This window comes from Cyprinus carpio, chromosome B5 (assembly GCF_018340385.1).
Source record: "Cyprinus carpio isolate SPL01 chromosome B5, ASM1834038v1, whole genome shotgun sequence".
NCBI lineage: Eukaryota > Metazoa > Chordata > Actinopteri > Cypriniformes > Cyprinidae > Cyprinus > Cyprinus carpio.
The window spans coordinates 20,129,608-20,142,640 of NC_056601.1; the positions used below are offsets into that span (position 1 = coordinate 20,129,608).

Genomic DNA, 13,033 nt, shown 5'->3' on the forward strand with positions numbered 1-13,033 from the left:
AAAAGCTACCATAATACACAAATTTAATAGAAAATCATATTTGGAGTGCTTGTTTTTGCCTTTTTAGCTGTTTGTTGCAAATGTGCATCAATGGAAAAAGAAACAACTGCTGGTTGTACAAATCAGATCTGGGCCGAGTTTCCCCTCACTGATGTTTCTCATGCTGTGGTGGCCTGTTTGTTATAATTTCAAGATATTATTTACTCTGTTAGAATTGGGGGAAACCATGATGTCTGTAAAAAGCAGTTGTCTCATGCATCATGCTTAAGAAATTCAGCTCAGCTCAAAAACATGATCAGTGTTTGGAAATCAATTTAATGGAATGCTTTTGAAAAGGCAAAATCTCTATTACAAGTGAATCACTGGAATTCTTTCGATAAAAGCTATACGAGGATATCATAAGGCAAATGAAATTATGTAAAAACAATATAAGTATCTTGATATGATGAGGGTCTGCAGGGCCTGAACGTTTGGTACATGATGCTCCTGTCGATCTGTTTTTCTTAAGCTACTGTGATGTTGAAATATTTACAGATGCTCAAGAACAGATCAAAGGGGATCTGAAACCTCGTAGCATGACAGACTGTAGACCACATTAACACAAAACAAGCTCCAGGCCCTCGGAAAACCAAATTGAAACTGCAAAGTGCCGAAAACATTCTTCAGGACCTTAAATGCGTCCCGTTCTCTTTAATATATTACTATAACAGTTACTAAAGTAAAATAACTGTCTGAATTGACTGTTTTTGTTTTTTACAATGGACCTTCCATTGAGATTCTTCTCAAAACAATACTAATCTTGTGTAGTACATGTATATTATTTCCTGAATAGGTACAAACAGGGATAAATATTTGGTGATTCGATGTGAAACTGCAAAACCTCTTATTTAAAACAGAATACAATATTTCAGTTTCAGATTTTTTAACAAAACAATGTTAAATACAATGTTGATGCATATCCTCCTGATCACTCAACATCATGTCAACACAAATAATGTTTGCCAATATTTCCATTTCATTTACATTACGCTAGTACTCAGACAGCTCCTGTACATGAGATGTTTAGTTTATATTATGCACATCACGTCTGTAAAGGATAAACCCAGCATTTCTTCAGTTTATGGACAATCAGCTTCTCTCTTCAGGATTAGTGTTCGGCGGAGGGGCCGTCTTCCCTCGAGTGCTTGCTGGGAGCACTGGGATGTGTGCATATGAGAAACAAGCAAAACAAGTGAGGGAAGACACAGGAGAAGGGGAGGAGGGGAAGAAGAGAGCAGTATGGAGGGAATGAATTATGTTACACCTCCATCATCACGCACAGCCATCTGGCCCCAGACTCCATGAGCAATCATACCGGAAGGGGAGGGGCTTTTAGATACAGAGGGAGGCAGAGGTGGGATGTGGGACAGGAAGGAATAGAGAAAGAGAGAGAGTGAAGTCTTCATGGTCATTAACAGCTGCAGCCCTCCTTCTGGGGCTGTGTGTCGCTGTTGAGCCGCCCACCCTGCGGAGCGGTAGGCTTATGCTGGACCCCTGACTCGGCCGCGTTCAGGTCCAGGCTGCCATCCTGAATGTTCTGGTAGATCTTCTTTGCGGCTTCAAGAAATGCATCCTCCACATTCTCGCCTCTGTTGGATGAACATATGCAAAGATGCTAAAGAGGACTGAAATACAAAAGTACATTTACAGACAAACAGCGTATGCTGTGCCAGCAGACGGTCTAATGGCCACTTACGTTTTTGCGCTTGCCTCCAGGAACAACAAACCTGTTTAAAAAGATTAAAGATGTGAAAGCGAGCGTGGCCTGTCCTACAACTTATTTGCCTTAGTCAATTCAACAATGAACCGCTTTACCATTTTAATCTAAAAGTGGTTCAGTTAAAAGAAGCAGTTAACCCAAAAATTGCTCAAGATGTAGACAAGTTTGTTTCGTCATTAAACCAGATACATACCTGCCAACCTTAAATAAATTTTATGAGTACTACAACCCCCACCCTCCCCCCCCCCGCACGCGCGAGAAACCTGACAGCCCCACCGCCAATGTATGCTCCACCGTTGCACACACACCTGTGAGAAAACCTATGAGATACCTAACACTATAATACATATTATACACATAATATCCTTTCACCAATTAAGATTTTATTAGTTACTCCATAACATATACAAGTAGACCATAAATGTTATACAATTACTGCAATCACTCCGAACATTTTGTACAGGAGGCATAGCCCATGGAAACTTCTTCCACCTGAAAATCTTGTCAGAAATAAAAGTAAACTGAGGAAATTCTTTGTAAATAAATAAATAAAAACATTAAATAAATGTGCAAAACCAGCAGTTATCAATATTAAAATCAGTTTGCTAAAAACAAACAACAATTTTTTTTTTTATAATTTTCCATGCATAGTGTTTAAAAACTTTTGCATTGTTTAACTTGTTAAAGGTTGCAGATTTGGCTTTTTTAAGTAGTGCGTCAGTGAAAGTCTCTTTGTAACAAATGCTGCCTTTGGAGGCAATCATGACTTTTCTTGTCACCAGAGAACTAAGCATCTCTGTGCTCAGGCTAGCACGACATTGTGTTTTGTTTTTAGTGACCAAGCTGAAAATCCTTTCACAGTCCGCATTGCTGTGAAAAATCACACACACCCCAAGCATAACTGTGGAGAGGTTTGCAAAAAGTTTTCTTCCCTCCTGATTCCATCACACCTAATTCTCTCCAAGCTTCATCAGCCCGTTTGGTAAGAAAACCATCATTCAAGGTGGAGGACTGAAAGAGCCGAAACTCCTCCTCCACTTCATCCACTGTAACACCATTTCCCAAGAAGCAGGGAAACCTGTCTATGAAGTATGTCAGTGAGGAGAATTTGGCTGTTTGCCGTCTGCTTATATCAGCTACGGCAGCATGACGCAGCAATTCGTCGCCATAGGGGGAATTTATAGAGCATGTACTCAACAGCTGCAGTAAAATATTTCCTTATATCCCTGAAGAAAGCTGCAAGAGGTAAGTTAGCTTCACTTTTGATAAATGTCTTTGTGTCATGTCCAATTGACAGCTCATCATCAGGCAGCTGGTGTTCACTGGATTTGTACAGAGTGGGTTGGCATCCTCTCTTTACTTCTTCCATCATTTCCACAACACACTCAGGTTTGCAGAAGGCCAAAAGCATTTTTTGCAACTGTAGCTCCAATATCTGCATCAATATGGGCACACATGGCTCTTCTTTCTGCAGTTTCTGATTTGCGGTTTCAAATAAAGGTATAGCTTCTGTGGAAAAAAAGAGCATTCAGCTTGGACTGTGGGTCAATCAAGAAAGCATACAACCTCTGTGGTTTTGTGACCCTCTGTTGTTTTTTCTATCTTCTTTTCCTTTTCTGTTTTCTTTTTGGACAGATCCCTCTGTTTTTTGCCCATTTCTTTTTGTTTAAAAACAAATTGGTTTAAGTCAAAACCCCTTAGGTGGTTGAGCTGACTGCTGTGGAGTGCTTGGTCCTGCCGGCAGCTGTTTGGTTGTAGGTCCTGTCTGCAGCCGTGGAGTGCTTGGTCCTGCCGGCAGCTGTTTGGTTGTAGGTCCTGTCTGCAGCCGTGGAGTGCTTGGTCCTGCCGGCAGCTGTTTGGTTGTAAGTCCTGTCTGCTGCCGTTTTGGTGTAGGCCCTGTCTGTTGGTGTGTGGAGCTTGGTCCGGTCTTGGACTTTCTCTGGTGGACTTTGGTCTTCAAAAAGCTGGAGGACAAAGTCTTTGAGACAGCAAGCTTACCCGAGGTAGGTGTGAGAGTTGAGGGCTTAGGGGCAGCTGGGCTCTTCAGAGAGGGATGAGCTGAGGATGTGAGAGGTTTAGCTGCCTTCTTCCCTGCTGCCTCTTCAGCAAAAAACAGAGTCAGAGGTTCCCACTGCTGGAGGAGTCGATTGACACATTTGCCAAGAGCCAGCCATCTGGTCGAGCATAATTTCAAAATCTTCCTCACATCAGTGTCGCACAGCATTTGTAGGTCACGGCAGCAAAGCTTTCCTCTTGCTACTCTTGTCAAGGTAGTAGTAGATCAAGATGAGCATGTCTTCAATGTCAATACATAGACTTCTTGAAGCCTTTTCCGCAGCTAAATGCATTAGGTGGCATACACAGCCGACCATGTAAATGTGGGGGATTCTGTGACTTAATGAATGCTGCGACACCTTTTCTTAACCCCTGCATGACAGAGGCGTTGTCAGCAGAAAAGCTTACACAATTGCCCCATGGTATTTTCCTTTTGTTTAGTTCCTGGTCAATGAGATTGTATATCCCTTCGCCAGTAGACTCTCTACACTCAACAATTTTGTCAGGAGTACTACAACTATTTTTCCAACACTGGGGATCATAGACACGGACAACCAAAGGATAAAGCTTGACATCATCCATGTCTGTGCTACCATCGGTTTGCAATGCTGAATGGGGAACGGCACATAAGGTCACTGATGACCTGTTTATCATTTGAGGAAAGTGTGTTTAATATAGCTGCTGTCTTGGTTCGGGCACAGCCGTACTGCTGGGCAATTTGACTATCTGGAAACATCTTCTTAAATAATGGTCCAGCATGGTCAGCTATAGACACTGGCACATTGTGCTCAGCAATAAAGTTCGAAAAAAAGTGTTTTCTGCCCTGATGGTCCGTAGATCTTGATCTCCAAAAAACTTTGTGGTGATCTTAGGGACTGAGGCAATGGCACTTTCCAGTTTCTCTTGTGCTTTGTTCCCTTCCACATGGCGTCTGCAATCTGAAAATGTAGGTGGAGAGGGGCGGGGGATTATATTCCTGCATGTTGTTACAATATTATGAATTGCGTTACACACACACACATCAACATTCAAAATTCATTCAAAGGATACATGTAATTTACATTAAATACATTGTTTGGCTCATCACTGGTACCTTCTAGATTACAATAAATTATTATTACTGTGTAGTGGTAATGGAGTGGATGAATGGCTGTACATGTATTGAAAATACACAAATGTTGTCTTATATCGCGTCCAATATTTTGTGCCCATATTTTTGTTAGTCTAACCAATAGGAGGCGGAGTGAGCTAATAAATAGGCCTAAGTAGTAATGTGTTAAAGATGAGAGTAAGACCAGGTTACACTTAGCCTTCTGAATTACACTGCGCAAACCAGAAGTAATCCTACCCACTGGAGGAAGAAGGGCTGGTTCTCTCACAGAACATAAAATATTCATTTTATTTTATTTTTCGTGTTCGCATTTATGAGGAAAAAACAATGTTACGGAGGTGACAGTTCTCAGTTAGGACGTGAGCGCTCTGAAAGCGGCACTAAAAGTTGCTTTACAACTTTCACAGAGACCTCAAAAAGAAAGCACAAAGCCTTTCTTTTAAAGTGAATTTCGTTTTGTATAAATTGTATCTTAATTTTAATCAATGTTTCATCAAGCAATTGCCTGGATTTAATTAAATAAGAAGTAAATACAGAAGACAAGAGATAATTACGACACGGACGCGCCAGCGCCTGAACTGGAGCTCACCTCATAAATTAACCGAAACTCAGCGCCTACTTGACTCACAGACCTGTCTATTTTTAAACAGAACAATTCAAAACGAAAGAAAACAGACTGCTCTCTGCTTATGTAACGTTAATCCGTATGAAATGTGCATTTCTCTGGCGCGTTCACTACTGCGAAGATCGCGAGACAGCATCGTCAACTTTATCTTTGCAGTCGACACGACATTGATACAGAAAACACTTGTTTATCAATAAACAATTAAAACTCTACTTTCTATATTTGACATTATTCATAATCATTACTTTTGCCGGTTCTTTGTGACAGCTTTTAGGTGCGTTATTTGGCAGCGCCACCCTTACATGTTAGCCTACATGAACGCGTGAACTGAACTGAGCTCGTCACAGCTGGACTGCCTGTTTATGATGTCAAGGTCATTTTTTAATGTTCATAAATTCAATTAGGCTAAAAATAGCCTAACTGTTACCTTTATCTTACGTTAATCAGCACCTGGCCTGTCTAAAACCTTCTAGATTTCTAACCATTCCACCACTTTTCTAACTGCCAACTAATATCCCCAACTAATGGGAAGGATGGCCGGTTTGATAAACTAGCATATTGACACCATGAACGTTTTTTTCTCATCATCCTTTTATTTTTAATATAATTATGTTTCTGGGGATGGGGAGTATTTGTGTGTGAGACTGTGCTCGTTACCTGTTGCCCCTTGGTGACTGATGTCGACGTCCGTCTTGCAGACGATGCAGAACGCATGATGAGGTAGCCTGGACATCTGGAGGCAAGGCCATCTCTCACGATAGCGGTCTAAAAATCTTTGTGTTTTCCGAACCTTTTTTTGTGGCGGTTCAGCCATGGCATGAAAGCCTAGTATCTTATCCGGCCAGTCTGGCTTGCTTGAGAGGCACTGTGACTGAATTGAATTGAGCGCGAAGAAGTGGATAGGAGGGGCAGGTGGGCGGCGGGGTTAACATGCAGCGCTCTGATTGGCCGAAAGCTTTCACTCCACTTACACGCTGTGGCTCAGCGGCAGAAATCAGCGTCATAGATTGCATAGAAACTGAAATCGGCGAAATGCGAGAAGCAACAAAATGCGTACCTAGAGAGCAGCGAATCGTACAAGCGTACTTATGGTCAAAATGCGTGCCGAGTACGAAAAAATGCGTACACCAATGAATCCCCTCAGATAGCATTATATCACTTGCTCACCAATGAATCCCCTGAACTGAATGGGTGCCGTCGAAATGAAAGTCCAAACAGCTGATAAAACATCACAACAATCCTCACGACTCCATCAAACTGAGTGTTTGTAATAGAGCAACTAAGAAACATTGCCTTCTGCTAAAATACAAGTCCTCTATTATATTGCTTTCTCCAGTAAAAGGTGACTCACGTCTGAATCAGGGGAGATCTAGGCATTGATCAATCACTGTTTACAAGCGAAAACAGTTAAAAATCTGAATTGGATTTTGATGTGAGGACAACAGGGTATGGTTATGGACTAGTATTATGGGCAGATGTGACATTTTAAAGTTAAAATGCCTTAATGATGGATTTGTTTCTTCTGAACGCGTAGCTTACTGCATCACAGGACAATAATTGATACACTGGAGTAGTGGTGATTACTTGAGGATTATTGTGATGTCTTTATCAGCTGTTTGGACTCATTCTGATGGCACCCATTCACTGCAGAGTATCCACTGGTGAGCAAGTGATGTAAAGCTACATTTCTCCAGATCTGCTTCAGTGAAGAAAAAAACTCATCTACATCTTGGATGGCCTGAGGATGAATAAATGTTAGCAAATTTTCTTTTCTGGGTGAACTACTACTTTAACAGAAACCACAATATAAAATATTAACCATTCAAATAATTTGAACTTCTTTTTAAACCAACCAACTTACCATTTTCTTCAGCAAACTGCTTGGCCTCTTCATATGTGACATCACGCTGGGCTTCTAGATCTGCTTTGTTACCAATAAGAATGATCACCTGAGGAAAGATTCAGATTGCCTTACACAGGCTCAAGTTTGATCTCTGTGCAAACCACATCTGCAGTTAAAATACGTATGAAGCTCCAACACCATTTACCAGAATGGAAATGTTAAAGGCATCATTTACAAAGTTTGGACTGTTGTTGAAGCTAATGGACTTACAGTATTGGGGTTGGTGAGATTCCTAGCATCAGTCAACCAGCTGCTGAGGTGGTTGTATGTGCTTCGCCTGTCAATAACATGAACTGCATATGTTCCTTGCGACTTTTAAAAAGTAATATAATAACAGGCACAAATCAAAAGGTAATAGCAAACATTTAACCTCAACGTGATCTGAACAGAATATTGATCTACCTGGTGATGTCATACACCATGAGGGCCCCGGCGGCTCCTCTGTAGTAGCTGCGTGTGACGGCACGGAATCTCTCCTGCCCTGCAGTGTCCCAAATCTGAAGCTTCACCTTCTGCCCACTCACTTCAATTATCCGTGTTCCAAACTCAACGCCAATTGTATGAGGACAGTCAGCCATAACTACAACGAGACAAAGTTATGCATGTTAGACTTAATAAAGACTTTTCATTTAAAATGACAAAAGGTATTTTTTATCAATAATCGATCTAAAAAAAAAGACTAGGTTTATTTTATATATGGTAGTGTTGTAAAGTTTTTTTTGATACACAGATATTCTTTTTCCTCACTAGCTAATGATCTGGTCATTTCAGAGCAACTTGATTCACAGTAAATGCTGCAAACTTCATCTCTGTATGTGCTGTGAGTTTAACGTGCATTTGAAAACGCAACATACACCAGTTATGCCTTTTCACATTCCATAATGTCCATTTTTGTGGACAGATCATGACAGCTTTTAACAAGATTTGCCATTTGTAATTATTTGACAATTTTCTGTTGTCAGTTTCTCTGTAAACATTTCCCTGCAGTTTCCCACCAAAATAAAAGCCTGAGGCTTTAATTCTTTAATCAAAATTAACGAAAGTCATTATATTTTTACTACAGCAGTGTAAAGTAAAATAACCATAATTATTGTAAAATTCATTTTTTTTATTTTACAGTGCAGTTCTATTGTCTATTGCAATAGTGATATATTTCTGTCTTAAAATAATAATACTAATAAACTATTGATATATTTTTAGTGACATTAATAGCTATTATATACAGGTCCTTCTCAAAAAATTAGCATATTGTGAAAAAGTTCATTATTTTCCATAATGTAATGATAAAAATTAAACTTTCATATATTTTAGATTCATTGCACACCAACTGAAATATTTCAGGTCTTTTATTGTTTTAATACTGATGATTTTGGCATACAGCTCATGAAAACCCAAAATTCCTATCTCAAAAAATTAGCATATCATGAAAAGGTTCTCTAAACGAGCTATTAACCTAATCATCTGAATCAACTAATTAACTTTAAACACCTGCAAAAGATTCCTGAGGCTTTTAAAAAACTCCCAGCCTGGTTCATTACTCAAAACCGCAATCATGGGTAAGACTGCCGACCTGACTGCTGTCCAGAAGGCCATCATTGACACCCTCAAGCGAGAGAGGGTAAGACACAGAAAGAAATTTCTGAACGAATAGGCTGTTCCCAGAGTGCTGTATCAAGGCACCTCAGTGGGAAGTCTGTGTGAAGGAAAAAGTGTGGCAAAAAACGCTGCACAACGAGAAGAGGTGACCGGACCCTGAGGAAGATTGTGGAGAAGGACCGATTCCAGACCTTGGGGGACCTGCGGAAGCAGTGGACTGAGTCTGGAGTAGAAACATCCAGAGCCACCGTGCACAGGCGTGTGCTTTTGAACCAGAAACAGCCGCAGAAGCGCCTGACCTGGGCTACAGAGAAGCAGCACTGGACCGTTGCTCAGTGGTCCAAAGTACTTTTTTCGGATGAAAGCAAATTTTGCATGTCATTTGGAAATCAAGGTGCCAGAGTCTGGAGGAAGACTGGGGAGAAGGAAATGCCAAAATGCCTGAAGTCCAGTGTCAAGTACCCACAGTCAGTGATGGTCTGGGGTGCCATGTCAGCTGCTGGTGTTGGTCCACTGTGTTTTATCAAGGGCAGGGTCAATGCAGCTAGCTATCAGGAGATTTTGGAGCACTTCATGCTTCCATCTGCTGAAAAGCTTTATGGAGATGAAGATTTCGTTTTTCAGCACGACCTGGCACCTGCTCACAGTGCCAAAACCACTGGTAAATGGTTTACTGACCATGGTATTACTGTGCTCAATAGGCCTGCCAACTCTCCTGACCTGAACCCCATAGAGAATCTGTGGGATATTGTGAAGAGAAAGTTGAGAGACGCAAGACCCAACACTCTGGATGAGCTTAAGGCCGCTATCGAAGCATCCTGGGCCTCCATAACAGCTCAGCAGTGCCAGAGGCTGATTGCCTCCATGCCACGCCGCATTGAAGCAGTCATTTCTGCAAAAGGATTCCCGACCAAGTATTGAGTGCATAACTGAACATAATTATTTGAAGGTTGACTTTTTTTGTATTAAAAACACTTTTCTTTTATTGGTCGGATGAAATATGCTAATTTTTTGAGATAGGAATTTTGGGTTTTCATGAGCTGTATGCCAAAATCATCAGTATTAAAACAATAAAAGACCTGAAATATTTCAGTTGGTGTGCAATGAATCTAAAATATATGAAAGTTTAATTTTTATCATTACATTATAGAAAATAATGAACCTTTTCACAATATGCTAATTTTTTGAGAAGGACCTGTATATCTGTATATACAGTGGGGAAAATATTTATTTGATCCCTTGGTTAATTTGTAAGTTTGCCCACCTACTTCACTTCATTTACAGCGATATCGTTGACTTGATTGCAAATTATTGCACAGATACTATTTAAACTGAACTGAGCTGCATGATGACATCACCGAATTCAATGATGAACTGCCTTTAACTGTCATTTTGCATTATTGACACTGTTTTCCTAATTATTGTTGTTCAGTTGCTTTGACGCAATCTTTTTTGTTTAAAGCGCTAAATAAATAAAGATGACTTGACTTGACTTACAAAGAAATGAAGGGTCTGTAATTTTTATGGTAGGTTTATCTTAACGTTTAGAGACAGAACATCAACAAAAAAAAAAAAATCAGAAACACACACTTTATATAAAGGTTAGAAATTGACTCGCATTTCAGTGAGTGAAATAACTATTTGATCCCCAAGCAAAACATGACTTAGTACTTGGTGCAGATTCAGAAACCCTTGTTGGCAAGCACAGAGGTAAGATGTTTCTTGTAGTTGGTCACCAGGTTTGCACACATCTCAGGAGGGATTTTGATCCACTCCTCTTTACAGATCCTCTCTAAATCCTTAAGGTTTCTTGGCTGTCGTTTTGGCAACTCTAAGTTCCAGCTCCCTCCACAGATTTTCTACAGGATTGAGGTCTGGAGACTGGCTAGGCCCCTCCATGACCTTAATGTGCTTCTTCTTGAGCCACTCCTTTATTGCCTTGGCGGTGTGTTTCATCCCATCTTGACCCATCTTCAGTGTTCTGGCTGAAGGAAGGAGGTTCTCGTCCAAAATTTTACAGTACATGACCCGTCCATTTGCCCCTCAGTGCGGTGAAGTTGTCCTGTATCCTTAGCAGAAAAACAGCCGCAAAGCATAATGTTTCCACCTCTGTGCTTGACATTTCTCTCCCTCCAAACATGGCGAGTCGAGTTAATGCCAAAGAGCTCAATTTTGGTCTCATCTGACCTCAGCACTTTCTCCCAAGCCTTCATTGAATCATTTATATGTTCTTTGGCAAACTTTAAACAGGCCTGTACATGTACCTTCTTAAGCAGGGGACCTTGTGGGTGCTGCAGGATTTCAGTTCATTGCGGCGTAGTGTGTTACCAATGTTTTGTTTGGTGACTGTGGTCCCAACTGCAAATAAATATTTTCCCCACTGTAATCTCCGGCAACAGTTCATAAGAAAATAAGTTAAAAAGAATGTACTACTTTATGATTATGAACAAAATGCTCAAATTGTATGCCCTGCCCCTTACTTTTGTGGCAACTTTCCCCTGTGCCACCAAAATGGTATTGGAATGGTTTTTCAAGGTATTGTATCAAAATAATTAATTCCAGTATTGTGATCAAACTAGCATGTGGTATTAGCCTGTATCTCAAAAAGCACTGTTCCCTTGTTTTAGTGCAATTCATACCATTCTTAGCACTTACATTTCTTTTCTGTGAACTGGTGGAGTAAACATGACTTTCCAACCCCCATGTCACCTATAAAGACAACAAATATTCATATATATTCAACATGACAAAATACAACAAAGAGACTTCTGATTTGTCACAAAGACACAACACCCAAAAATCAAACTCAGTAAATATTATACACCGTTTATATAACACATTATGTGTTTTCTAAAACAGTTCACACGTAGTGGAAAACAGACTGCTCACTTACCAATTATGATATATTTGAAAATATAGGAATAATTATATGGTGCAGTCGTCATTTTTGCTCTGGAAAAGAAAAATGATTCAAAGCTTAAAATGACACATTAACCATAAACAGCAGAAACAAACCAAATGTAGAGCATTCACGGCAACAAAAAGAAAGCACACTGACAGCAATACAGCAGCGCTCAGCTGACTGTGTGATGTTAGTCCTACTATTGTCTATAAAGACACATTTCCCTTTTCCTCCACAAGTTTGCCTAGCCTCGGTGGTGAGCGTTCAGGACAAATTCAGGATAATATCAATGTAGAAATGACAAGCAAACACGACAGTAATGTTTACAGGCACGGAGTAACGTGACACTGAGTTAAAGGAGCATAAACACTGACTGCAGCGCTACACTCAGCCAGCGCCATGACTGACTAATCGGCTACTCACACAACCCTGTCAAAGGTTTCGCAGCTATGTGCTAGACCACGCCTAATAAAATCACTCCAAAGTATTATTTTAACGCGCAAGCCAGCGGCACTTGCGTTTCCGTGTCGCATTTCAGACGGTAAATGTGTTAATGTTCGGCATTAAAGGACTAGTTAGCATTAGCTGACCTCGCGCTGAACCAAACCCAGAAATGCTAAAGCTAACAGCTACTCCCAAAATTAGACCCGTGAAGCGTTAAAAACAGTGTCAGTCAATAGTATCCAACGATTTTGAAATGCAGTATTGTGAAATGTATCTTGTCGTGTGTGTGTATCCTTTACCTAAAATATAAATTCAAGTGGTTTTAGGAGGTTTGGGTTGGTCTCGGCGTGTGTGAGCCGTCTGGCCGCTTTCTTCCTCTAAAAGTGCTGCTGCGATGAAAACAGCAAGAGCAGCGACCCCCACTGGAGACACAGCACACTGCACCATACACGCCAACTACACAACATGAGGTCAGATGGTAAATAAATCCACTGCTTCTTTCAAAGAAGACTGTTCAACAGCGAAACCAGAATAAAATTGGTTCAGAGGGGAGAAGCTTTTCTCAAAAAGCCAAAAAGTGCATTTTTCAAACATGTCAGATCGAGGCAAGCTGCCACACGTTTTAAATAAACATAAAT

General features: G+C 40.5%; 1 protein-coding gene across 1 annotated transcript; it reads right to left on the reverse strand.

Annotated features, from left to right (window-relative positions):
* Positions 1-295: 295 nt before the first annotated feature.
* LOC109082352 (ras-related protein Rab-14-like) lies at positions 296-12,843 on the reverse strand. Its single transcript, XM_042724833.1, has 8 exons — positions 12,695-12,843; positions 11,943-12,001; positions 11,705-11,758; positions 7,856-8,033; positions 7,664-7,730; positions 7,412-7,499; positions 1,736-1,766; positions 296-1,628 (listed from the first exon to the last, which is right to left on the reverse strand). The coding sequence occupies exons 2-8, from the start codon at positions 11,992-11,994 to the stop codon at positions 1,451-1,453; spliced, it is 648 nt and encodes a 215-aa protein (XP_042580767.1). The 5' UTR covers positions 11,995-12,001; positions 12,695-12,843; the 3' UTR covers positions 296-1,450.
* Between the last annotated feature and the right edge of the window lie 190 nt (positions 12,844-13,033).

Bases quoted from the DNA above. Each gene is read 5' to 3' on its own strand.
- LOC109082352 (XM_042724833.1), bottom strand. From the start codon at position 11,994: ATGACGACTGCACCATATAATTATTCCTATATTTTCAAATATATCATA. The intron at 7,500-7,663 runs GTAAGTCCATTA...ATCTTTCCTCAG, and splicing joins ATCTCACCAACCCCAATACT to GTGATCATTCTTATTGGTAA. The intron at 1,629-1,735 runs GTAAGTGGCCAT...TTCATCCAACAG, and splicing joins CTGGAGGCAAGCGCAAAAAC to AGGCGAGAATGTGGAGGATG.